Source organism: Colletes gigas, unplaced genomic scaffold (genome assembly GCF_013123115.1).
Source record: "Colletes gigas isolate AHSC1104 unplaced genomic scaffold, ASM1312311v1 Colletes_gigas_Sc00038, whole genome shotgun sequence".
Lineage (NCBI taxonomy): Eukaryota > Metazoa > Arthropoda > Insecta > Hymenoptera > Colletidae > Colletes > Colletes gigas.
Window position 1 is genome coordinate 969,928 of NW_025106667.1, and position 27,787 is coordinate 997,714.

The window sequence follows — 27,787 nt, forward strand, 5'->3', positions numbered from 1 at the left end:
CTGGATTAGATCTAGACTAGATCTGGGTTAGGTCTGGATTAGATCTAGACTAGATCTGGGTTAGGTCTGGATTAGATCTAGACTAGATCTGGGTTAGGTCTGGGTTAGATCCTTTCAGAAAGAGAGGCGAAAATGTTACGTCACCCTTGTGACGTTTTATAGCGACTGAATTACGGAGAAGAAAATATAAATCTCCAACATGTTCAATACTCACCATTAGTGCATGGTGAAATAAATGCAGAAATAAGGGTGTTTAGCAAATATTTCGGACATACACTAAGCGACTATGTGAATGTTGACATTCACCGGTGAAAGTCGACATTCTCCAGATTTCGGTGTTTCACTGTAACATATATACTGAAACAGTAGCAGTATATATATGTATATATATGTATACTGTTTGTTGTATAATAAAGAAAAACAAAAATCTTAGGAGATAACCAATAACGAATTTCCAGAAAGCAGATAAATATGGAATATTATTCGCAAGAAATATTCTTCATGAAATATATACATATATTAAAGAATGACATATATATTATATACTGATGTCTGATTATAAAATATTGAACAAGTGTTATAAAATAAAATGTTGTAATCTGTGTTGACAATCGCCGACGTTCTGAGTTCTGAAAACCATCGAACAGGTGAGCATTACGTCTCGAGGATAATTGAAATGTTTAATTGCGACACAAGAGGATACGTAACGGACACTTTTACGTGTTACTCTTCAGACTGCAAACCTGTGCAGGGATTGTCCTACGTCTGACAAATAAACGATCGCGATCGAAGAATGTCGAAAATTATTCGAATAATTCCAAGAAACAGATACTAATTGTTTATACGTTTGTTTGTACGTTTCTGATCAGAGATTTAAAATATTAATCTGTAAATAGTTCGGTTATTTACTTCAAACGAACACGTTATTATCTGTGGAAAGAAAAAAACAATAAATTGCTATAATTTATGAAAGACTATTGACATCTTCGAAGCGTACGATCTTGATATCTATACATATACAATCGATATTCACGTTTATCAAGGACATTATCGATAAGCTGTTCAGTTTTTTCACCGAGAATTTGCTAATACATGCCAAACGTCGTCACGTTTAGTCATTCTTTTTGTATATAATGCACGTAGCATAAAACTGGATTATAAATAAACACGACGGAATATGTAAAGAACAAAAAAAAAAAAAAAATGCGTATAGAAATTTTTGTTATTAATTTTGAAGTAGTCGAATCTAAAGTAAAAATAAGAAAACAATAAACCACGAGGAGCATTTAAGAGTTATTCCTTCGATATCGAAAACATAAGTTCAAATATATAGTGGCAATGTTATTAATCAATGTATTAAAATGTACATCGTACTTTGTACAACGTATGTCAACAAAGAGCTTCATTTTCCTCCTAAGTTGTCCACATTTGCCAATTATATAATTGTAAGATTACAAGTAATATAAAAACAATGATAAAGTTTCTATATTATTGTTCTCCTAGATCTGATAAAAGAGTGCATGAAAAATTCTATTCTAAATAATGTCTCACTTCGTCCATATTAATGTTTTTATTATCACTATGACCCTCAGTCCATGAAATTGTAGTAACATTTTGTAATAATATACACGTATTAAAAATAGAAGGTATAATTTACATGTACATATTTTAGTAGAAATTGTAAAAATCTTTGTTACAAATATTTTATCTAAAAATTTTTACATTAATTTGTCGTATTTTTTTTTTTTTTACATTTCATAATGTTAAACTATATACATAATATAAGGAATGTTATATTATTCTACAACGATTCTATGTCCCTTTTGGTTAATTAACAATGTGTACACTAAGGAAATAGAAAAATTGAAATCGTTGCTCTATTTAAAAAATTAGTAACAAATTTCAAATTTAATTAAATACAATCAAGTAGTTGAAGTTTCTAACAAGTTAGCTAATAGTCTTTTTCCTTTTAACAAATTTCTCATAAATGTTGTTAATGCTTTATTTTATTTAATTCCTCCGTAGTAAAACGTAATACAGTAGAAATAGCATTCAGCATATGACGTTTGCTGGAAACATCATTTGTTGTCAAGTAGTTTATGAAAACGTTTTTCAAATATTCGAGATTAGCGCCTTCTCTGGATTTACACGCTTCGAGCCTACAACATTAATTGCGCATATAAATATATATGTCTATGAACTATTAACATTCTAATATTTGTAGAAATTGCGAAATTTACCTTGCAATCTGTGCGTGAAAAACTTTTGTTTCTTCTTTTTGTTTCTCTTTTACGTGAACGATTTCTCTTTGTTTCTCTCGTAACGCAGCTTCCAACTCTAAGATTTTCCTCCTAGAAGCTGATACTTGAACCTCCTTTCTTGCTAATTCCTGACTGTAATGTAATATTGGTGGACTATCGCTTGTCAATAATCCTGTTACTAGGTCAACGACCTGTTCTCCTCTCCTCTCATACTTTGAAACATTTGTCTCATTATCAGCAATAGTATTTTCTTTCTTGGGCAATAATGCATGAAATGATGTTTTCAAAGTTAATATTTCCTTCTCTTTCTCTTCGATCAGAGCCATCGATCGTTCTCGTTGACGTAATAATTGTTGTTCCAATGTGGATATTTTGCTGCGAAATTCGTTGTCTTTTTGTAGCAACGTGTGTTCCAATTTCATGCGTTCATCTTGAAACGACTGTAAAAGTAATACTTTTAATCATGTTCAATGCTTTTTCTAAATAGACTGTAATTAAAAACAATAAATAGAACTTGCTTTTTTCTGATGTTCTAAGTTTAATCGTAATTCGGTTTCTTTATTCAGAATTTCATTACTCAGAATACGTATCCTCTCTTCTAAATTATTATTGTGTGCTTTCAGAAGGTGCAATTGCGTCTTATTATTTTTATCGTGGGCTGTCATATTTTGGCTCTGAATATTACGAGCCATATTTGCATTATTGTATTTGTATATCATTTGCTGTTTGTAGTCTTCAAATTCCTGTAATAGGTTTTCATATTTTTCCTTATAATCGACAATTTGTTGCTTGTCATACAAATCTAAGCTATGCAACAGTGCTAAAAAGAAAATATATTAGTAATTTTGCGCGTAACAGGGATTCTCTTTAATAAATCCGTTTATATCTTCGGTTATTCGATTTAGAATCGACTCACATTTAACGTGGGCCGATTCGTTCTTTTTATTATCTAAATTTAACAATTTAGTATAAAGGTTCTTTATTTTAGAAATGATCTCGTCCGGTTCGTTGTTTAAAGTGAGATAATCGTTCCGTTCAGTGTCTTGCAAATTGATCAACTGGTCTTTTAGTTTCTGAATAGCTTGTTGATCTTGTTGCCTGAGTCTATCATATCCTCCAACGATATCAGAAAGTTCGGCAAGTCTTGCTTCTAACACTGCTACTCTTGTTTCGTGAGTCAATACCAAAACTCTGGCTTGTTGCTCTGCAGCAGCAGCTCGCTTTTGCTCCTTAAAAATAAACCGATAATTACCCAGTTTCAATCAGAGAATATCAATTTAATAGAGTTTCGAATTACTTCGTGTATTGCATTTAGATGTTGTTTTTTCATAAGAGCCATTTCAGATTGGAGCGAGAGTAAAATTGGGGGTGTCTCTTTGGCTGCTTCTTCTGCTTGTTTAAGCTTGTTTCTAGTTATTTCCAATTCAGCTTCAAGTATTTTACACTGTGTCTTATTTGCAAACTGACTTTTCAATTGCGTTTCTAATTGTTCCTTGCTTCGGCGCTCGTCGTATACCAATTTCTGTAGTTCCCTATTAAAAGAAAGAAAAAAAAAAGTTAATATCTTCTTTGCATAACAGTATTTCCGAATGCTATATTTTTTATTTACTTTTTTTTATATTTGCCACATACTTTATCATTTTGGCATGATCTGCTTGTTCTTTTTCCCTTTCGTGACGTTCCATAATTAATTTACATTTTATGTGTTCAGTGTCTGAATAATTTGTGTTTTGCGTTTTCTTTAATTTTTCTTTCAAATCTTTCACTAATTTCTCATACTGCAAAAGTTTGATATTTAATATACGTATATACGTATTAAGTACAATTAATAAAAATGGTACAAACGTACTTCATCTCGTTCGTTTCTCAGCTGTTTTTTATCTACTTGAAAATTTGCTTCCATTTTCGATTTTTCGGCCGAAAGAGTAGCCAGAGAATTCATTAGAGTACCCAACTGATTCTTCAATTCCTGTACAGTTTCTGTATTTCCGGTGTCCGTTTGAATTCCGCACGACTGAAAGTAAATATTCAAAATTATTATTTATTTTGAATCATTAAAACCTTTTAATATTGTCATACCTGTACAATTGTTGATTCGTTGTTTGCAGTATTTGACAGAGTCTCGACATATTCCGCTTTTTCTCCTTGCGAAGGCCCATCTGACTTCTCTAATGTACAATTATTTATCAGTATTGAAAAATGATAATACTTGTTATAATACCATTATACATTAAACGTACCATCCAAATGATCTTCTAAATTTAGTTCTTCAATTTCTCTCTGATCAGTAAGATTTTCCATTGTATCTCATTAAAATATTAATAGATTGAAAAATTCCTAAAAGAAAATATTTAAATTGCTTAAAATTAAAATTTACAATTTTGAGTTTAATTTTTATAATTTTCTTTATACAGGGAGTCAAAATAAGACGAAAATTAAGAATACCAATTTGTTGATTGAGGCTTCGTTAAAACGTTATTTAAAAAATTAAATTGAAAAATTTCAAATCGTGCAAAAAAAATTATTTTCCGTCGCAGAGGTGGATTAGAATCATTTTTGGTCATTGCACATACCCCCGAAATCCTACCCACTTTCGAGAAAAAAATTTGGGTAGATGCTGAAATTTTTCGGCAAAAAAAAATTTTTCAAATCGTTCTGGAAAAATTATTTTCGGTTGCAGAGGTGGTTTACAATCATTTTTGGTCATTACACTTACCCCCAAAATCCTTCACATTTTCGAGAGAAAAATTCTTGATCGAAAATCTAATGTGAGGCCAGAAATGCACCCCCAAAATTTCATTGGAATCTTTAAAATGTCATAACTTCTAAACGGATTGAGGGATTTTAATGTTTCAAAAAGCAAACAACGCGTATTTTCGCGAGGAATGTGTAGAAATTCTAAAAATATTCAAAAAGTTGTTCCTTGATCCCGCAAAATAAGAAAAACTCCATAAAAATGGTGCAATTTTCAAAAGGCCATAACTTTTACAATCGTGAACGTATCACATTGAAATTTAGTAGGAAAATAGAGTTCATGGGTACCTATAAAACGGTATTAGACAACTTTTCTGTAGGGCGTCAAATAAAATTGCTAAAAATGAAAAACGAATTTTTAAGAAAAATCGACAGGGCTCCTATAATAGTGAGTGTATTTCATTGAAACTTTTTTCTGAAGTAGAGCTCATGGGTACCTACAAAAAAGTATTAGATAACTTTTCTGTAGGACGTCAAATAAAATTGCTAAAAATGAAAAACGAATTTTTAAGAAAAAGTAGGTGCCTTAATTTTTCAGGAAAAATGAAAGGTTTCAAATCATTCTGGAAAAATTATTTTTGGTTGCTGGGGTCAATTGCAATCATTCTTGGTGAATAGCCATACCCCCGAAATCCTACCCAGTTTCTAGAAAAAAATTCGGGAAGGTATGAAATTTATCGACAAAATTCAAAAATTTCGAATCGTTCTCGAAAAATTATTTTCGGTTGCGGAGGTCAATTACAATCATTTTTGGTCATTACACTTACCCCCGAAATCCTTCACATTTTCGAGAGAAAAATTCTTGATCGAAAATCTAATGTGAGGCCAGAAATGCACCCCCGAAATTTCATGAGAATCTTTAAAATGTCATAACTTCTAAACGGATTGAGGGATTTTAATGTTTCAAAAAGCAAACAACGCGTATTTTCGTGAGGAATGTGTAGAAATTCTAAAAATATTCAAAAAGTTGTTCCTTGATCCCGCAAAATAAGAAAAACTCCATAAAAATGGTGCAATTTTCAAAAGGCCATAACTTTTATAATCGTGAACGTATCTCATTGAAATTTAGTAGGAAAATAGAGTTCATGGGTACCTATAAAACGGTATTAGACAACTTTTCTGTAGGGCGTCAAATAAAATTGCTAAAAATGAAAAACGAATTTTTAAGAAAAATCGACAGGGCTCCTATAATAGTGAGTGTATTTCATTGAAACTTTTTTCTGAAGTAGAGCTCATGGGTACCTACAAAAAAGTATTAGATAACTTTTCTGTAGGACGTCAAATAAAATTGCTAAAAATGAAAAACGAATTTTTAAGAAAAAGTAGGTGCCTTAATTTTTCAGGAAAAATGAAAGGTTTCAAATCATTCTGGAAAAATTATTTTTGGTTGCTGGGGTCAATTGCAATCATTCTTGGTGAATAGCCATACCCCCGAAATCCTACCCAGTTTCTAGAAAAAAATTCGGGAAGGTATGAAATTTTTCGACAAAATTCAAAACATTTCGAATCGTTCTCGAAAAATTATTTTCGGTTGCGGAGGTCAATTACAATCATTTTTGGTCATTACACTTACCCCCGAAATCCTTCACATTTTCGAGAGAAAAATTCTTGATCGAAAATCTAATGTGAGGCCAGAAATGCACCCCCAAAATTTCATGAGAATCTTTAAAATGTCATACCTTCTAAACGGATTGAGGGATTTTAATGTTTCAAAAAGCAAACAACGCGTATTTTCGCGAGGAATGTGTAGAAATTCTAAAAATATTCAAAAAGTTGTTCCTTGATCCCGCAAAATAAGAAAAACTCCATAAAAATGGTGCAATTTTCAAAAGGCCATAACTTTTACAATCGTGAACGTATCACATTGAAATTTAGTAGGAAAATAGAGTTCATGGGTACCTATAAAACGGTATTAGACAACTTTTCTGTAGGGCGTCAAATAAAATTGCTAAAAATGAAAAACGAATTTTTAAGAAAAATCGACAGGGCTCCTATAATAGTGAGTGTATTTCATTGAAACTTTTTTCTGAAGTAGAGCTCATGGGTACCTACAAAAAAGTATTAGATAACTTTTCTGTAGGACGTCAAATAAAATTGCTAAAAATGAAAAACGAATTTTTAAGAAAAAGTAGGTGCCTTAATTTTTCAGGAAAAATGAAAGGTTTCAAATCATTCTGGAAAAATTATTTTGGTTGCTGGGGTCAATTGCAATCATTCTTGGTGAATAGCCATACCCCCGAAATCCTACCCAGTTTCTAGAAAAAAATTCGGGAAGGTATGAAATTTTTCGACAAAATTCAAAACATTTCGAATCGTTCTCGAAAAATTATTTTCGGTTGCGGAGGTCAATTACAATCATTTTTGGTCATTACACTTACCCCCAAAATCCTTCACATTTTCGAGAGAAAAATTCTTGATCGAAAATCTAATGTGAGGCCAGAAATGCACCCCCAAAATTTCATGAGAATCTTTAAAATGTCATAACTTCTAAACGGATTGAGGGATTTTAATGTTTCAAAAAGCAAACAACGCGTATTTTCGCGAGGAATGTGTAGAAATTCTAAAAATATTCAAAAAGTCGTTCCTTGATCCCGCAAAATAAGAAAAACTCCATAAAAATGGTGCAATTTTCAAAAGGCCATAACTTTTACAATCGTGAACGTATCTCATTGAAATTTAGTAGGAAAATAGAGTTCATGGGTACCTATAAAACGGTATTAGACAACTTTTCTGTAGGGCGTCAAATAAAATTGCTAAAAATGAAAAACGAATTTTTAAGAAAAATCGACAGGGCTCCTATAATAGTGAGTGTATTTCATTGAAACTTTTTTCTGAAGTAGAGCTCATGGGTACCTACAAAAAAGTATTAGATAACTTTTCTGTAGGACGTCAAATAAAATTGCTAAAAATGAAAAACGAATTTTTAAGAAAAAGTAGGTGCCTTAATTTTTCAGGAAAAATGAAAGGTTTCAAATCATTCTGGAAAAATTATTTTTGGTTGCTGGGGTCAATTGCAATCATTCTTGGTGAATAGCCATACCCCCGAAATCCTACCCAGTTTCTAGAAAAAAATTCGGGAAGGTATGAAATTTTTCGACAAAATTCAAAACATTTCGAATCGTTCTCGAAAAATTATTTTCGGTTGCGGAGGTCAATTACAATCATTTTTGGTCATTACACTTACCCCCGAAATCCTTCACATTTTCGAGAGAAAAATTCTTGATCGAAAATCTAATGTGAGGCCAGAAATGCACCCCCGAAATTTCATGAGAATCTTTAAAATGTCATAACTTCTAAACGGATTGAGGGATTTTAATGTTTCAAAAAGCAAACAACGCGTATTTTCGCGAGGAATGTGTAGAAATTCTAAAAATATTCAAAAAGTCGTTCCTTGATCCCGCAAAATAAGAAAAACTCCATAAAAATGGTGCAATTTTCAAAAGGCCATAACTTTTACAATCGTGAACGTATCTCATTGAAATTTAGTAGGAAAATAGAGTTCATGGGTACCTATAAAACGGTATTAGACAACTTTTCTGTAGGGCGTCAAATAAAATTGCTAAAAATGAAAAACGAATTTTTAAGAAAAATCGACAGGGCTCCTATAATAGTGAGTGTATTTCATTGAAATTTAGTAGGAAAATAGAGTTCATGGGTACCTATAAAACGGTATTAGACAACTTTTCTGTAGGGCGTCAAATAAAATTGCTAAAAATGAAAAACGAATTTTTAAGAAAAATCGACAGGGCTCCTATAATAGTGAGTGTATTTCATTGAAACTTTTTTCTGAAGTAGAGCTCATGGGTACCTACAAAAAAGTATTAGACAACTTTTCTGTACAGCGTCAAACAAATTTATTAAAAATGAAAAACGAATTTTGAAGAAAAATCGACAGGCTAAGGTGCCTAAATTTTTCGGTGAAAAAAAAACTTTTCAAATCGTTCTGAAAAAATTATTTTCGGTTGCGGGGGTCAATTGCAATCATTTTTGGTGAATACACATACCCCCGAAATCCTACCCACTTTCGAGAAAAAAATTCGAGTAGATCGAAAAATTGTTCGGCAAAATTGAAAAATTTCAAATCATTTTTGGTTGCTGGGATCAATTACAATCATTTTTGGTCAAAATCATGTTATTCAGTCCTGTAGAAGTACTAAGGTTTTCGTAATTTTCTTATCGTGTTAAAGCGAAACCGTGTTGTAGGAGGGTTCTCGCAATTTATGAATCGTGTTATAGGATGCCGTGTTGCAGGAAGGCTCCCTTTTTTTTGTTTTTATATTGTTTAATAGGTTTTAGAAAGGGCTAAAATTCAGTAAATGGATTCCTAATAATTTATTTTTCAATTTTTATCACGAAGTTTTAGAAGTTTACAAAACAATGCAAGACCTTGAAGCTTCACGATAAATCCACCATTAACTTTGCACGATGTAATCAAAACTTTGACGAAAATTTTCAATGAAAAATATTTCTTTGCGAAATGCGACTCCTTTTATACTTATTAAATTTGAATAGAAATTTCCATCAACCCAGAACTATCGATTTGTGTGTGAAAGTTGTGTTAAATATGTTTTACACGTTCTAAAAATTTTTCGCGAACTTAGGTTTGATTAAATCTTTTATGATTATCGACAAGCAAGAATTTTACACATTCCACCTTGATTATATAAAAATTGATGACGCAATATTTGTTAGCTGAATTTGAAATTTATTTTCTACCAAAGACGGAAGTTGGTCTAAGTGAAAAATACCGCATTTGTTACTTACTTCGATATTGTCGAATCGTTATCCGGATATGACTTCCGCACCCAAAATCCTCAATATTCAATGTTCGACGGCGTACTTATCGTTTCTTTTGATAGATGAAACGATCTTCTAAAGATAAACACATTTTTCTATGACAAATAACATTTATTTTAACAATGCGATGATATAAGAGATTAAAGAACAATATTTCTAAGTGTTCACACTTCCATTTCTAATGGTAAAATGCATATGTTCTTCAGCTGATTAAATGTTATGCTACGAGCTTATTGTCGTAATGACGCGCGCTATATAAACTTGTTAAACTACAATTCTTGTTCCTGGAAAATATGTAAAAGCGCTAATAAATATAAAGATAAATGAAATATAATCAAAAATTATTTCGCACGTTAAGACAACACTTTTTTAAGAAATTGATGACGATTTAGTATTTGCACTCGCAAAATTATGTCGCTTTTTATCGAGCAATTGTTGATAAAACTTTACTAAATCGATTATTATAAGTAAATTTTATTAAGATTCATTAGATCAATTGGAATTATTTGTGTTAATCGGGGATTCTATTTCTAATGTTACAGGCCCACTGTTTTGTATATTAACTTCCATCATTGCACCGAATTTACCATCTGTAGAAAATAGGTAGAAGAATAAATATATTATTACTAACAATATGTAATATCTTTGAGTTATAATCAACTATAACGATGCATTATAATTTGCTTATATTGGTTATTACCTTTAATTAATTCTGGTTTATAATTTGAACTAAGTTCTGTAAGAAATTTATTATAAAATGATTCTGAATCTTGTGCGGGCATAGCCCTATGGAAATCTAATCTATTTCCCTTTAGGCTATGGTATAACGTGAACTGACTGATACACAATATTTCATATTGTTTATCCATTACATTGGCACTCCATTTTTTACCATTATCGTCATCAAAGATTTTAGTATTCAATATTTTTCTTACTCTAAGGACAACAACATTGCATTTCTTATCTCATACAACAAGACTATGTACTTTAGAATTTTCTAATTACAATATAATGAAAAAGAATATTATTCATTACATATATTTCATATCCACCATTGAGTCGTCTCTTTTGATACCAATTAAGATGCAAAGACCTTTCCCAATGTTACTAATAATTTCACCATCAACTGAAACATTATGCCATAATCATATCGCTGCTATACGAATATAGAATCATAATAACACAAAATTGTACATACACTACCGGCCATAAGTGTTTGCCCACCTTCAAATATCGTTACTATTCAAATGACAGGCATTTTATTGTTATGAAAATGTCCGTATCATTAAATCCTAATTATAAGACTAATAAAAACCATTCAAAAATTTCTGTACATATACAATCAGGTGCTGTAAATGAGTTTACAATTTTTTATGAAAAACGACAATTTTAGAGTTCAGGTAAAGAAACCCATTTTTCTGAAGTTTTTATAACGGTTACTAGGGAATATGAACGCAGGTAGTACGGGCATCTTATTCTTCTTAAATTTCCTACTGCATTTCATTCTGCGTTAAACTTTCGTAGAGTAAACAGTTGATTTTCACGTGCTTAAAGAATTTTGCGAAAATTTCAAACAATGTCGGGGAGAAAAGAATTATCGATTGAAACACGCGCTCTAATAGTGTCCCATCATAGTATCGGAAGAAGTAATAGAGAAATAGCAAAGCTATTGAAGTTAAACCGTAAAACCGTGGACTATAATGTTAAAAAATATAAAGATACTGGTAGTTTATCCAACAAAAAGCGATCAGGACGGCCAGAAATAACCACACCAGCAGAAGATCGGGTAATTACAATAATAAGCAAACGTAATAGAAGAAAAACGGCACCGGAAATTACAGCTGAAATAAATGCATCTCGCCCTGAAACAGTAAGTTTGACAACAGTTAAAAGGCGCTTACGGAAAGCAAAAAACAGGTTTGCATGGACGAATTGCTATGCGAAAACCCCTTCTACGCAAACAAAATAAAGCAAAACGGTTAGCCTGGGCAAGATCGCATAAAGATTGGACATTGGAAGACTGGAAAAAAGTGCTCTGGACCGGCGAGTCTAAGTTTGAGGTATTCGGCAGGAGAACGAGCCCTTGAATCCTGCATATCACCTACGGTAAAACACGGAGGAGGATCGGTTATGGTTTGGGGTTGTTTCGGAAGCACATCAGTGGGCGACTTAGTCAAAATAGATGGCATATTGAATAAAGAAATTTACAGAGGAATTTTGGAGACGAATGCCCTTACATCTGGAACGCGACTAATCGGTGAAAACTTCGTGTTTCAACAAGACAATGAACGAGAAAAAAGAATTGTACGTACGATCTGGCCTCCTCAAAGCCCCGACCTGAATCCCATTGAGCTTTTATGGGAAGAACTAGACAGACAGGTACGAAAAGCAGCCCCAACATCTACACAAACCCTCTGGCAACAACTACAAGATGCATGGTCCAGAATAGAACCACTCACACTTACAAAATTATTGAACATGATGCCGAAATTATGCAAAGCAATAATAAAAGCTCACGGTGGAAATATCGACGAAAGTAAAATATAGATATAATTGTGATAATTTTTGTAACGAAATTGGAAAAAAACTGTTTTTAGAGATATAAGTTGTACTATTAAAAAATAAATTAAAAAAAATTGATTTTTTATTAATATTTCCTTTGCTTTTGTGTTATTTTGAGGGTGGGCAAACACTTATGGCCGGTAGTGTATCTCCTAATGTAAAATGTATTGGTAAAAAATCATGAAATATTTTGTAACTGATATTTATATTTCAATTGTCTACATAAATTGTTATGTTCGACATTCATTAATTGTCGTGTTTCGAAAAATGAAAAAAAAGGAAATACGTACGGTAATTATGTTTTATTAAGTACAACGTAACGTAACATAATTTTTTTTTATTCTATAAATTAGATCACGTATAATTTGCTCTTTGACTCCTACTTTGATTTTGGTGGACGGCAATTTGGTTATTACAATAAAACATGTATAACCTTAATCATTACCTGAAACACTTGCATTTGTCACTCGTTGTATTACTGCTTTCATATTGAACGGAACGTCGCTTCGTTATATCGTGGATGTAATCGTTGCCGTATCGTCCGAAATTAATTCTTTATTGTTGTATATTTTTTTAAGAAAACACGCTACTACGACTAAATACGCTACTACTAGTAATATTTAACGAACGAGCCAATAGGAAAGTCGGTGTATTCGGAAGGCTTATTTCCGCGTATAGACTTCCTGTAGTGCAGTTTGACTTTTCAAAGATTGTTTACAAGCAAATTACAGAGGGCATAAATCGTTTAAAAAGTTTAATACTCACGGAGTTGTTTCTAGCGAACTTGTCGAGATTAATAAAAAATGATCCCGTTAAGACTTTGCGATCTATTGCTGAACACAAGATGGTAGTTGAAATTAATTTTCTGTGACCCACTTGTTGCGTTTAGGTTATGGTGTTATAAACAAAAATATGTTGGGTATAAATGTTTGGTTTTCATGATTAGTTCTTGTATGCCAGACGTTAGGGATGGAGGGCCCAGGTCTGAGCTTGTTCCAAGGCTCAGAAAGTATACGATTAAATACAAGTACACAAGGCTTAGAAGAGGATGAAGAACAAGAAGATATCAAGCGACGTAATAAGGAGGTGTATCTTACTTTATCCTAACTTATTCCTGTTCAAGATGTTATCTTTGATCTTCTGTTTGATTTGAAAGAGTCCAATTATAATACAAGTTTTAATGTTTTAGATCAAAGATCTCCTGACTAATGCGTTCAATGACTTGGAGGAAGATGATGACATTAGTTCTGTGAATAGCAGTCATTATAGAGATAGTACTAAAGAAGTAGACGATTCGAATACAGGGATAAATTCCTGTATTCAACAAGCTGCGTCTCCTAATCGCCAGACTGTATTACAGTTTCAAAAAGAATTTGGGCTCTATGATCATGTTGAAAATTCAAACAACTATGATAATGCTATGACAAATCATAGATCAGAGTTAGAAATTAGACCTTCGATATCTGATATACAGAGAGATTTCGATGTATACGATCAAACAGATACGCCGTATTCTAAAAGTAACAGGAGTAACGACAGCCATAGTATTGTTGCAGAAACACCACACGAATCAACAAGACCACCAAATTCGGGATTTACTAGAGATTTAAGATCTCAAGCCGACGAAGAATATACGTTTAACGAAAATTATCCATATAATTATCAAACACCAGCTAATCATTACGATGCTCAAAATAAAGCTTATTCAAATAATGGTTATATCGACGGTTATGAAAATAATGTACAATGTAAACAAATTCGTGATTTCGGAGGTGAAGATAATATTACTTCCGATCATTTAAATCACTGTTACAAGTCAAGTCCGAATGGTAGGCCGCAGGACAACAGTGTAGCTTATAAAACTGCTGAATATGAAAGTAAAGAACAATTGGAAGTTTTATATACGGTTCGAATGAGAGAGATTAAAAGATTAACGGAAGAAATGCAACAACTACAATTGGAGAAGGAGGAAGAGAAAAATCAGCTTAGCAGAAGAATTACACTTTTACAAGCGGAAATTGACAGATCGAGCATGTCAAGAAATCAAACGCAGCATGCTTTGGGTAAGGTTTAATGAAACATTACGATAAGCGAATACATACGAAAGGATTATAAAATTTTATAATTTCTTATAGTTGATGCGAAAGCAGAAATCGTCGATCTTTACAATCAAATAACATCGTTGAAAGAAAAAAATGCAGTTTTAGAAAAAGCTAATGAAAACGTAAGATTGTATAACCATTGATATAATCGTTGTCTCTTAATTCTACTGCTAATTTCAATTATAAATTGTAGACAACAGTGGAACTGAATGTTGCAAGAAATTCTGTGATAGAATTGCAACAGAAGATATCTGTATTAGAAAGAGTACAGGCATTACAATCGAACGACAAGACGCAAGAGAAATTTTTAAAACAGGCGCAAGAGAAACACGCAGTTGAAATGAGAAATATGCAAACTCAAATAAATGTCCTTACGGACAAGCTTAACGCAAAGGTATTTATAAATTTATATTTAAAATTTGTACATACGCATTTTTAATTTAATGGTATTGTCATACTTGAATGAAGAACGATTTTTGTGTATTTGTAATAACAATATTTGTCATAGCTGCTCAATGTGGATACCAAGACTCATTGTACATGGGCAAGTTTCTGATATTGTATTTTTTCACACGGTATACTATAATTGTCTTCTCGAATTCCAAACAAGCGTTAATGTTTTTACAAATTGTGTTATTGGTTTTCAATGAATGAATGAATTCTTCGATGAGAAATGTTGCATGATTAAATTATCGTAGAAAAATGTCAGGGGTGGTGCGGGATTCTAGAATATTTTCAAGAATTCCAGACTCGACTGGAATTTAGAGGATCCCGCACATAATTTAATTTATTTCATAACGCTTGGTATCTACTATGTGTTTTTTTTTTTTTATCAACAGGAAACGTCATACGTTGCTTTGGAAAATAAATTAGTCGATGTGAGAAGAGCACACGAGATGCTTATGGTGGAGAAAGGGGATACTATGAATCGTCTAGCACAAGCGTTAGAAGAAAGCCAAGCACAATGTCACAACCTCATGGCCACAAATAATACTCAACAGTTAATGCAATTTCAAGCACAGATTAAGATTCTGACGCAAGAAAAGGAAGAGATGCAAAAATTGGTTCAAGAATTACAGGTATAAATTAAATCATGATAAGAACTAAGAATATAAAATTTATTTATAAAAATTGTACATGAATATAAATGTATTTGTAGAATAAATTGGAAGTGGCAAGAGGCGATGTAGTACAATATGATTCGTTGCTAACAACAACGTTAGAGGAAGAATCTGATTCTATTAGACAAATGAAATTAGGTGATCTTCACAATAGATCAAAATCAAAGCCATCCGATGATATGATAAATAAATTAAGGGGGGAATTACAAAGGTAATTGATATTTACTTAAAATAATATTATGTTAGTTAATCGCTATTTCTAATACTTTATTATTAATTTTTAGGTGTTTAGCTGGGCATGCTGTTAAAAGAAAGGAAATAACTCGATTAGAGAATACTTTGTCGCAGAAGGAAAAAGAAGTTGAGAAAGCTTTAACGATAGCTGATACGTGCAGGCAAGAAGCGGCACGATACGCTAAACGCGTTAACGAGTTGGAGCAAGAACTTAAATCTGTACTCACAGATCAAGCTATAAAAGCGAATGCTCAAATACAAAAATTATCCGATCACTTAAACGATGTAAAAAAACAACACGAATTATTGCGAGAGGAAAAAATCGGATTAGAGCAAAAGCTTGAAGAAACATTGGCAATCAATGAGGAGACGCTTAAAAAGTTACACCAGGAAAGTATAAATCAACAAGCAAAAGACACCATCAATGAGTACAATAAAGAGTATTTAGAAATACATGCTAAGTCGGTAGAGAAAGTTCGACAAGAAGCACAAATTGAAATAGTGCAATTATCGTAAGTATGAACATGGTTATTTGTAGTAAATTATTCGTCTTCCTGTATAGTAGAGTTACAATGTATGTTAGAATATTTAATAATGCACTCGTATCTAAGGAATGTTTTAATTTGTAGCGTGCAATTAGAACAAACGCAAAAAGAGTTGGATCGTGTTAAGGAATTGTATATAGACGTCTGTAGTACAAAGGAACAGTTAATAAGTGAACACAAGTCTGAAATCAAAATGTTAAAAGAGAAATATACTACGCTAGAAGAACGTGAAAAGGACATTGAGAAATATAAACATGACTTACAGGTACAAATAAAAATAGCAGAAAGATTAACAGAAGAATGTGACGCGTATAAAGTTAAAGTAATCGAATTAGAAAAAGATTTGAATTACGAAAGAAAGAAAAAGGAAGAGTACACAAAGAAAATTCATCAAGAAATTGAAAGAGGTAAGCATTATTTAAACAAATAAGACTGAAATATTCTTTATTGTGTTCGATATTAAAAAATAATTTGATGCAATGTTTACAGCTAAAGAGGAAGCGTTAAAAGAATTACGCAATGCTCATCCTAATCAAGAAATAAGTGTTCTTTTGCCAGATCATTGTTCTGAACATTTAGAAAAAATTAATCAGGTATGTATATTTTAATAAATATGATATTATACGTGTAATTGTTCAATTTTTTTAATTTGGTATATTTACAGCTAGAAGAAGACTGTACACGTCTAGAGGAAAAATTGCATGCTGCAGTCGATGAACATAAAAAAATGTCGGAATATCAATCTGAATTAGACGATAGTAGATTAAAAATAGCGCAAATAGAAATATCTCAAGAGTCATGGAAAAAGAAATACGAAAATGCAATTAGCGAGAAGAATGATCTAGTTACTAAAATTTCTCGGCTCGATTCTGAATTATCGAATATTAAGCGAAATTCGAAAATGGAGGATTCCGACGATGTAAAACTGAAAGTAGCTCGATATCAAGTAGAAAATGAAGCTTTAAAAAATAAATGTGAAAATTTATATAGCGAAAGAAATATTTATAAGGATAAAATTTCACAGTTGGAGGCAGAATTGTCAGAAACGAAGAAAATAATTGGAAATTTTGAAAGTAGATTCAAAAAAAGTAACGAAGTGTCTTCGAAATGTGAACCGGAGAAAGAACTCGCTCATTACAAAGATTTGGTGGCGCAATTAAGTAGTAAAATAAATATTTTAAAAGCTGGAAGAAAGAGCGATCTGGTTATGGAGCAAAGAATCAAACAATTGGAAAAAGATTTACAAGGGAAGGACGAGAAATTGGAAAGATTAAAAGACTTCGAAAAAATAAAAGATGAGAGGGAACAACTTGTCATAAAATTGAAAAATCAAGCCAAGCAGTTTGAACAATATGTTAAAAATCAAAAGCAAGTATCTGCAGAATTGAATTTGTCACCGCGCAGTTCGAGCGATGGTACAGATTTTCAAAAGTTAAAAGAAATTATGATAAAAGAGGTGCGCGAAGAGATGGAACAAAAAGTAGTCGAAGAACTTAGGGGCATTGAGGAACAGCATCGAGAGAAGAGAAAGGAACTAGAAGAAAGGTATAAGACAGTTTTATTGGAACTACAAACCAGATGTAATGAAAAGGCGCAGGAAGTGGAAACTTTGAAAGAAGCTATGCTCTCGGAAAAGGTAAAAATTCATTCGTCTTTCAAAGCAAAGGAGCAATTTGTTAGTCAAATGATTGAAACAAAACTTGAAACTTACTACAAAGAATTGGTAGCTCGAAAGTTGAAAATCGAACAGTTACAGGAAGAATTAAATCAAAAAGAAAATGATGTGGAGGAGGAGAGAAATTTAATGGCCCAGGTAATGACTAAATGGGCTACAGAGATTAGGGAAATAAAAGATAAAGAAGTGGAAATGAATGCTAAATTACAACAATTAAAGGAAAGTGAAGAGAATTTGAAAGTGGAAATGGACACACTGAAAGACAAGGAGAAAGAAATGAAAAATAATATTGATGTATTAAAACATAAGTATCAGTCGGCAAAGAAGACAGCGAATAATTACAAGGTAATTCATAATGCAAAAATAAACAGAGATTTTTTTTATGTAGTTTGTTAACTTTCTTTCTATCGTTTCAAATTTAATGCACGAATTATTTTAGGAGCATGCGGAAAATAAAGAAAAATTCTTATTAAGCGAATGTAAACGTATAGAAGAAGGGTACAAAAGAGCCATGAATCAAGTACAACAAAAACTTGACGCAATCGTTAGTACTCAAGAAGAACAAGTAGCGACAAAGCTTAAAGAACTTGAATGTCAGTATACAGAAAGGATAGAACAAATGCGACTTACACTGAAGTACAAAAGTAAATGTTGAGATATGTATTAATATTTTAGTATGCAATATAGCTTTCGTAGTTTAAAAGCAAAACGTAGTTAGAAGAGGCTAGATATTTTTTAATTTAAAGCACTTTATTGTACAACACTGTATTAGAAGATTTTTATTTTAGGGACCAATAAGTTAAAATTGATATATGTACATTAATAGAATTATTAATATTTGTTTGCTGTACCGCAGTAAATACTACAGCAAACATTAACGTAATTTTAAAGGCAAATACGAAAGTACAATTTCCCGGTTAATTAATAGAGAGTACTAGTTAACTATTAAAATCTACGTGTTAGTTGGAAAAGAAGTGAAATTGTAAAAAGAGAAAATAACTATACATTAATCATTTAATAATTTTATAAGTTATCTGGATCTAAAGCATAAACGAGTACTCCCGAATAAGTGAGATAGAAACTCTTAGTCACGTGTTTTCATTAAACATTATGACATAATATTATAATGCAAGACTGGATCATTACTAGATCTTTTTCTCTTATGAAATAGGTAGAGTTCTCGTAGACTTTAAGGAAGATTAAGTTGTTCTAGCGAAATAAATGTACTTTTCTTATGGCTAAGAATGTCAAAGTATACCCTTGAGTATTAAGAAATTGTTCTCAATTTGTACATTGAAATTTCAAATGGTATATTAATATTGAAAAAGGTTATATTGATCTGGAATTCAGAAATTTGAAAGAACGTAAGCCGAGTACAACAAACTTTTGTTGATTTTATCTAATTTTTGAGCACATACATATAAAATGTTTTGTACAAACTGACACATGTAAACATTTTGTTGTAAATGAAGTAAGAAGCCATAATTTTCTCTAATCTTATAATTTATTTTATAAGATTATCCATGCGTGTAATATACTCATAATTATCAAAGTACAGACTGCTGCGATTACTTTTGTTTTATGAAACTTTTTATAATAATTTTAAGGCTAGTTTTTAGTAAGCTTTCTCTTATTCTCAAAAAAACATTCTCAAAAGAAATGTTATGATTTAAAATATATATTTTGGAAATTTATCTTATCTTGATTAAAACTTGTGACATTTATGCATTATCTATTGTACATTATATACTATTAATTTTACCGGTGTCATCATCGTTATGTTTTGATAATAATGATCTTTGATAGTGGTATAATTATTAAATCATCACTGAATAGAGAGTATTATTAATATTAGTTATGTATTTTTGTATGTAGAGTGAATTAATTTATTTTTTGTAATAAAGATTTTATGTCAGTGTCTATTAAATTACTCGATTTAGATCAAATAAAACCCTACAGTTATTTTTATAATATACTAACGTAATATAATAAAACCATATATTAATGGATATGAAAATCATGTACTTTTAGTAAATAATATTGTTAAAAACATTTTATTATAATGTATTACATCTTTAATAATAATGCAGTCAAGCCTCCTATATGATAACATGTATAGTCATATGTAAATTTATTCCATAGTATATAAAAATTAAATAATTTTACACCTAACAACTGCAATATGTATATCCATTAAATTCTGTTTGAAATGATATTGAAGACAGATTAGTAATATTTCATGTATTATTTAATAATTTATTAACGTAAGAAGATACTTTACAAAAATTCAAATCGTATGCCGTTGACGGGAGATCGGATTTCAATTGTTCAAGAGCGAGAAGGTAAGTGTGAGCCTTTCTCTCTCGACTCTCACGAGACGTCCTGAAATTACCTCGAGCAACTTAGGAGAATCGAGAAAGAGAGTATGTGTCAGTTTGCACCGTCGGGTGCCCTACTCACACTATGCCAGATACGCGTACGTGAGCTCGTGGAGTTTCGGAAAGTCGACAAAGGCAAACTGACGCATGCTCTCTTTCTCGATTCTCCGAAGCTGCCCGAAGTAACTTCGGATCGCCTCGTGGGAGTCGAGAGAGAAAGGCTCACATTTGCCTTCTCGCTCTTAACAACTGAAATCCGACCTCCCGTCAACGGCATACGATTTGGATTCTCGAGCCGAGATTCTCGACTGCCCAGACATTTTTACTTTCCGACCTATGTAGGCGCACATAAGCAAAGTACCCATAATGAAAAAAAAATTTTGTAAAATTTATTTTACGGAAATACACGTTTTAAGACCTCCTGATCATATTTTAATTATTGAAAAAAAAGAAATTTATTTTTATTCCCATGTATGAGCAGTACAATTATGTTATAGTAATGAGGGGGCTGGTGGTTCAATTAACAATCCGACTATCTACCCCCAACAATTATTAAATATTTATACTTACGCAGGTCTGGGTACACATAGCCACACGTAGGTTAACATAAACTCCGGTAATACCACACCGTTAACCGACTGACTCTTACCACGACAACGTCTTTACAAAACTCAGCTTAACGCGTCCCTAATAGGACTATAACACACTGAGTGTCTTTCTTAAAGCCTCCCTTCAATATGTATGTACATCATTTCAGATATCACTTCTGATACATCTGGCAACGTATAACCATTACTGCTGGCTTCTGCTGGCCTCTACAAACCTCTGCCAACATGTGCGGGCTTCTGCCTGCCTCTGCTGGCCCCTGCTGACCACTGCTGACCACACCTGATACTTCCGACAACGTATAACGATTACTACTGGTTACTGCCAGCCTCTCCCACCCTCTGTTGGCCTCTCCTGACCTCCGCTTATATTTCTGACGACGTATAACAATTACAACTGACTTCTGCCAACCTCCGCTGGCCTCCGCTGACCACTGCTGACCACCACCGATGCTTCCGACAACGTATAACGATTACAACTTGCCACTGCTTGCCCCTGCTGGTCTCTGCTTGCCACTCCTTGCCACTGCTGGCCTCCACTGGCCTCCGCTGGCCTTCGCTGACCACTGCTGACCACTGCTGACCACTGCTGACCACCACTGATGCTTCCGACAACGTATAACTATTACTACTTGTGCCTGCCCCTGCTGGTCTCTGCTTGCCTCTGCAAGCCTCTGCTGTCCCCTGCTGACCACTGCTGACCACTGCTGACCCTTGTTAACAACTTCTGCCATGATATATATGTATTAAAACATTGTATAATGTAAATCTATGGCAATAAATGATATAATTACAGAGAATTCTATGTGTTCTCATCATTTTTTACCTTTCTTTTCCTCTCCAAATCATTACCTTAGTTATAAGACTCCCTGAAACTCCTTGGTTGTCCCTGAACTCCTTTGGAAGTCCCGAACCAGCTGGAAAGTCCTGAAACAACTGGAAAGTCCTGAAACAGCTGGAAAGTCCTGAAACTCAGAACTTTGCTAAAAATTCAGGGTTCCCAAGAAATTCCAGGTCTTTCCAGTTGTTTCAGGGCTTTCCAGCTGTTTCAGGACTTTTTAGTTGTTTCAGGACTTTCCAGTTGTTTCAGGACTTTTTGGGAAATCGGCGAAATTTTCGAGCAAAAATTTTTTGACGAAAAAAATGAATTCTCGATTTTGCCAGCAGGTACGAGAGTGACGGTTACAGAAAAAAAATTTAAAAGTTAATTTTTGATTTTGGCAGCAAGTACGAGAGCTGGACACTTTGGGAATCCAATTTTAACCGGAAAAACGGTCTCTTAAAACTAAGGCAATGATTTGGAGAGGAAAAGAAAGGTAAAAATGATGAGAACACATAGAATTCTGTTAAATTATATCGTTTATTGCCATAGATTTACATTATACAAGGCTTGAATACATCATGTCAGAAGTTGATAACAAAGGTCAGCAGTGGTCAGCAGTGGTCGGCAGGGGCCAACAGACGTCAGCAGAGGGATGTAGAGGCATGCAGAGACCAGCAGTAACAAGTAGCAATAGTTATACGTTGTCAGAAGCATCAGGGGTGGTCAGCAGAGGCCAGCGGAGGCTAGCCGTGAACAGCAGAGTCCAGCAGTGGCAAGCAGTGACAAGCAGCGGCAAGCAGTAGCCAGGCGTAATCGTTATACGTTGTCAGAAATATCAGGAAAGGTCAGCAGCGGTCAGCAGAGTTCAGCGAAGGTTGGCAGAAGTCATTAGTAATCGTTGTGCGTTGTCAGAAATATAAGCGGTGGTCAGCAGAGGCCAGCAGAGGCAGGGAGAGGCTAGCAGTAGCCAGTCGTAATCGTTACACGTTGCACGAAGTACCAGGAGTGGTCAACGCCGGTCAGCAGTGGTCAGCAGTGGTCAGCAGTGGTCAGCAGAGGCCTGCAGGGGCAAGCAGTAACAAGTGGTAACAGCGGAGGTAGGAGGCCAGCGGATGCCAGCAGTGGCAAGGAGTGGCAAGCAGAGACCAGCAGGGGCAAGCAGTGGCAAGTTGTAATCGTTATACGTTGTCGGAAGCATCAGGGGTGGTCAGCAGTGGTCAGCGGAGGCCAGTGGAGGTTGGCAGAAGTCAGTTGTAATTGTTATACGTCGTCAGAAATATAAGCGGAGGTCAGGAGAGGCCAACAGAGGGTGGGAGAGGCTGGCAGTAACCAGTAGTAATCGTTATACGTTGTCGGAAGTATCAGGTGTGGTCAGCAGTGGTCAGCAGGGGCCAGCAGAGGCAGGCAGAAGCCCGCACATGTTGGCAGAGGTTAGCAGAGGCCAGCAGAAGCCAGCAGAGGCTGCGAGAGGCTGGCAGTAGCCAGCAGTAATGGTTATACGTTGCCAGATGTATCAGAAGTGATATCTGAAATGATGTACATACATATTGAAGGGAGGTTTTAAGAAAGACACTCAGTGTGTTATAGTCCTATTAGGGACGCGTTACGCTGAGTTTTGTAAAGACGTTGTCGTGGTAAGAGTCAGTCGGTTAACGGTGTGGTATTACCGGAGTTTATATTAACCTACGTGTACCCAGACCTGCGTAAGTATAAATATTTAATAATTGTCGGGGGTAGATAGTCGGATTGTTAATTGAACCACCAGCCCCCTCATTACTATAACATAATTGTACTGCTCATACATGGGAATAAAAATAAATTTCTTTTTTTCCAATAATTAAAATATGATCAGAAGGTCTTAAAACGTGTATTTCCGTAAAATAAATTTTACAAAATTTTTTTTTCATTATGGGTACTTTGCTTATGTGCGCCTACATAGGTCGGAAAGTAAAAATGCCTGGGCAGTCGAGAATCTCGGCTCGAGAATCCAAATCGTATGCCGTTGACGGGAGGTCGGATTTCAGTTGTTAAGAGCGAGAATGCAAATGTGAGCCTTTCTCTCTCGACTCCCACGAGGCGAACCGAAGTTACTTCGGGCAGCTTCGGAGAATCGAGAAAGAGGGCATGCGTCAGTTTGCCTTTGTCGACATTCCGGAACTCCACGAGCTCACGTACGCGTGTTCTGGCATAGTGTGAGCAGTGCACCCGGTGCTTAATCTGGCATTACTGTGGGACTGTTGGCCACACTGCTCTGGACTCTGCTCGGAGCTATAGTAAATTCATCATTAATATTGTCGTTCTCGATACATTCAATTGAATTTTGCGGGATCTGGGCACGCTGGTTTAAAGTTTAAACATGTTTTGATAGTGTGGCGTAATGGCATGATATTATCGGTATATGTATATAATTTTTCTTTATAATCATAATTATAATTGAATTATTCTATAATAAATCGTAATAATAGAGATTTATAATATGTATCGGCACAAATCACATTAAATGTGTCATCAATTATTAAAACGATGTTTGTGAAAAGTTACGCTTCTCAAAATTATGATCTCTAACAAACGATGCGTAAACAATGAATACGAATAAAAAATCGAAACAATGGCGGCAAATATATCTGATGAATTTGACAGCGTTAATTGTCAACGTAGTTCATTGGCAGTCAATCTAAGTTGTGTCTCAAATTTAACAGACTCTGGCAATGGATCACTTAGACATATAGATGTCGGATATAATAATAGTACGTCAACTAGAATTAACTATGATAGAAATTCGAAAAATGGTAAACTGCATAAAAGTGAACGAACAATCATCGATGGTGAATGTACATCCGATCAGATATATCCTATAAAAGATGTGCGAATACTTCTAGAGAAAATCAGTAACGAAGATATAATGTTGAACAAAGATTGTGAAAGGTTGAAAGAAGCTATTTTGACAAAGACTAAACAAGTCTTTGATACACAAAATGTGTTATCTGTTAAGACACAAAAGATTTTAAAGACTAAACACGATCGGTCAGATGTAACTGCAGAAGCATCTGCAATATCAAATAAAATTAATCAAAAAAAGAAACAATACAATGCAAACCAAACTATTAATAACGCACCAAAAGAGAAACATGAAAATAAAAACACAGATGAACAGAGAAAACAATTCAAATTGAAGAAAAGGCGATTGTTTGATATAAATAAATCCTTGAGCAATACGAAAACAAGCAGTAATAATGTTAATTTAAAATGTAATTCTTCGAAATTGTATTTGTCACAAATAGAAAATAATAATGATGAGAGTAGCATTGTGTTAGCTGGAAGCAACAAAAAATCTGATACTTTAAATTTGTTTTCAAATAAATCACGTAAATTAATTGTTCCGAGCGAAACAAAAAAACATAGAATTATTGATTCTGTTTCTTGTAAAGATCGATCTGTGTCTCCTTCAAGTATTTCAGAAGATGAAAATACATTTATGGCAGTGCCAATCTGCTGTTCTACAATGATAAATGATCAAGCATTAGACACACAGAATGAACGTTCTCAAAGTGTACATGATTCGTCTACTTCTTTAGATGATAATACCAAAAAAAGTACAGTCCCTATGGAAATAACTTGTCTGTTTGAGAAGTTAAACAATGAACAACAATCTTTAGAACAAGTAGTCAAAAATATCACTGGTAATCTTTCCCAGCAAAAATTATTGGGAAATGACCATGCTCCTGTTTCTTTGGTACATGCAACTGTGAAAGTTCCTGAACCATTGTATGAAAATTCTATAAATTTAAGAAAATCTGTTTTATATAATAACGTCGATGAACAATGTACTGATATACATTATAACGATCAAAGTATAGAGACAATTGCAGGCAGTAGTGCAAATACAATACAGACTTCTTTGAATGTGAACACATCGGTTGATGCACAGAAGAAATATAACAACAACAAAGATAAGTCTAAACAAAAAAGCTGTAGAGAAAGAAAATATAATAAAGGTGTTGAACACAGAGAAGGAAAAGATATAGATTCCTCAGTCTCTGAAAAAACACAGGAAAGCATAAATACAAATTGTACTTCGTTGGAAATGAATACATCTTTGGATACATTGAATAGATTACATTTAACAAATAATAATAGCAAAAGAAGATCGTTGGTATTAGATGGTATGGCAAACAAAAACACAGATAGAGATGAAAATAGTACTAACACCGTTAATGTACCTAAGATGAAAGATAGACTTGAAAATAAAACTCCAGATAGTCGAAGCTACATAGAAAGTACTCCTTATCCAAAACGTCATCCTGTTTTATTCAAATCACAATTCATACAAGACATTAATAATTATCATAATGATAAAAATGAATCGAGAGATCCTACTAAAACAAATTTTCCTAAAAATAAATCACATTTATCGTAAGTACATTGTTCTTTTATTTTGAAGAAATCAATTTTCAAATTGATTATAATTACCTTGTTTTTACTCGTTTAGGCTAAAAAATGTGTCTACGGAATATACAAATTCATGTTACGAACAAGAAAAAATGGAAAATGAGACAATTATTCGTAATAATTCATCAGTTACACGAGAATCGACCAACGAGAGTGAATCAGAGAAAAATGAAAATAGAGAAAATCCAACAGTACTTCCTGTTAAAAGGAAATTTAAAAAGAAACTATTACCTCTTCGTGAATGTTCGCAATTATTATCATTTTCCCCAGTGGACGGAGACATTTTTCCACCTAAGGAACCTACACATATAAAAAAACGTAAGAAGTTGAAAAAAGAACATATAAAAAATATAGTTAATTTAAGAAACAATGAAATTAATATGAATCACATTGAAAGAAACAATAACGAAGAATCACTATTAGATAATGATTGTACATTTTCTAATAAAAAGAAGCCAAGAAAGATTATTAGTAAAAAAATTACCATTAAAAAAATTGTCGATGAAGATATTCTAAGGAGATTACAAAAAAACAGAGAAAAAACAGTTAAAACACGTACTTGTATTTCAAATAGGAATTCGTTAAATGATTTTGAAGTTACTACTGGGCTGTCTACTGCAATATTTACAAAAAGAAAAGTACAGACAATAAATATTGTTGCAACAGGTCTATCAAATGAGTATGGAATGTTTTTGTTCCCTACTTCTTTATAACTTATTCCTTTTTCTAACATTCCACTTTGTTTTAGCGATAAGAATATGATTAGGAGCGTTATTAAAGCTCTTGGTTGTGCAAAGCTTGAATTAAATGTCACAAAACGGACAACACACGTTGTAACCACGGGGGTGCGTACGATAAATCTGCTACATGGAATTATACGAGGCTGTTGGCTCGTTAAACTAGAATGGGTCTTAAAATCTTTAGAAAGCAATAGATGGTTAAATCCAGGAGAGTATGAAATGACACATTTTTCGAAAGCAGCGCTGGTAAATTGACTATAATGTTCCATACGGTTTACGCGAAACGTGTCGTATAAAATTCTATCAATGATTTATGATTTCAGGAAAATCGTAAAGACAGACAATTATTTGGAAGGTCCTATGTTCCTGAATTGTTTGCTGCTTGTGGTTACATACACATCGAAAACGATACAATTCCTCCCTGTAATGTGTTGAAAGATCTAATAAAAGCTGCAGGTGGTCGTATTATTGAAAATCCAGAAACAGCAAAAATTGTTATTGGCACGCAAGGTTTAAAAGAAGCTTGGATCTTAGATTGTATTACGACCGGTGAATTACAACCATACACCCAATACCAACAATGTCAGAGTAGATACAAAAAATGAGACAGTATTTGATTTTAAAATAATACTTTCAAATAGAACTAAGCAATAATTATGTGTATATAAAATATTTTTACACGTTTAATCAGCTTTATGGATATAATTAAATTATATATAAAATAAACAATTGCTTTTTTTT

General features: G+C 33.3%; 3 protein-coding genes across 7 annotated transcripts; 2 read left to right on the forward strand and 1 right to left on the reverse strand.

The window, feature by feature from the left end:
* Nucleotides 1-384: 384 nt before the first annotated feature.
* On the forward strand, nucleotides 385-18,838 carry LOC122402632 (centrosomal protein of 152 kDa). The gene is made up of 13 exons (XM_043405583.1): nucleotides 385-647; nucleotides 13,335-13,460; nucleotides 13,564-14,437; nucleotides 14,510-14,598; nucleotides 14,670-14,870; nucleotides 14,985-15,020; nucleotides 15,316-15,555; nucleotides 15,636-15,808; nucleotides 15,882-16,343; nucleotides 16,461-16,783; nucleotides 16,866-16,969; nucleotides 17,041-18,396; nucleotides 18,491-18,838. Exons 2-13 carry the CDS (start codon nucleotides 13,344-13,346, stop codon nucleotides 18,704-18,706), a joined length of 4,191 nt encoding a protein of 1,396 aa, XP_043261518.1. The 5' UTR covers nucleotides 385-647; nucleotides 13,335-13,343; the 3' UTR covers nucleotides 18,707-18,838.
* LOC122402633 (GRIP and coiled-coil domain-containing protein 1) lies at nucleotides 1,809-12,993 on the reverse strand. Of its 5 annotated transcripts, none has more exons than XM_043405584.1 (11): nucleotides 12,820-12,957; nucleotides 9,780-9,887; nucleotides 4,502-4,598; nucleotides 4,341-4,429; nucleotides 4,111-4,275; nucleotides 3,894-4,039; nucleotides 3,559-3,793; nucleotides 3,178-3,490; nucleotides 2,780-3,081; nucleotides 2,241-2,701; nucleotides 1,809-2,159 (listed from the first exon to the last, which is right to left on the reverse strand). In XM_043405584.1, the coding sequence occupies exons 3-11, from the start codon at nucleotides 4,560-4,562 to the stop codon at nucleotides 1,994-1,996; spliced, it is 1,938 nt and encodes a 645-aa protein (XP_043261519.1). In that variant the 5' UTR covers nucleotides 4,563-4,598; nucleotides 9,780-9,887; nucleotides 12,820-12,957; the 3' UTR covers nucleotides 1,809-1,993. The 5 variants fall into 5 exon arrangements, 4 of the variants coding, with proteins under 4 accessions (XP_043261519.1, XP_043261520.1, XP_043261521.1 ...); XM_043405585.1 differs by having other exon boundaries at nucleotides 9,780-9,907; nucleotides 12,820-12,920; XM_043405586.1 differs by lacking the exon at nucleotides 12,820-12,957 and adding an exon at nucleotides 10,848-10,922.
* A 5,401-nt stretch (nucleotides 18,839-24,239) lies between the features above and the next one.
* On the forward strand, nucleotides 24,240-27,651 carry LOC122402681. The gene is made up of 4 exons (XM_043405669.1): nucleotides 24,240-26,270; nucleotides 26,347-26,985; nucleotides 27,055-27,292; nucleotides 27,370-27,651. Exons 1-4 carry the CDS (start codon nucleotides 24,466-24,468, stop codon nucleotides 27,649-27,651), a joined length of 2,964 nt encoding a protein of 987 aa, XP_043261604.1. The 5' UTR covers nucleotides 24,240-24,465.
* The last annotated feature ends 136 nt before the right edge of the window (nucleotides 27,652-27,787 follow it).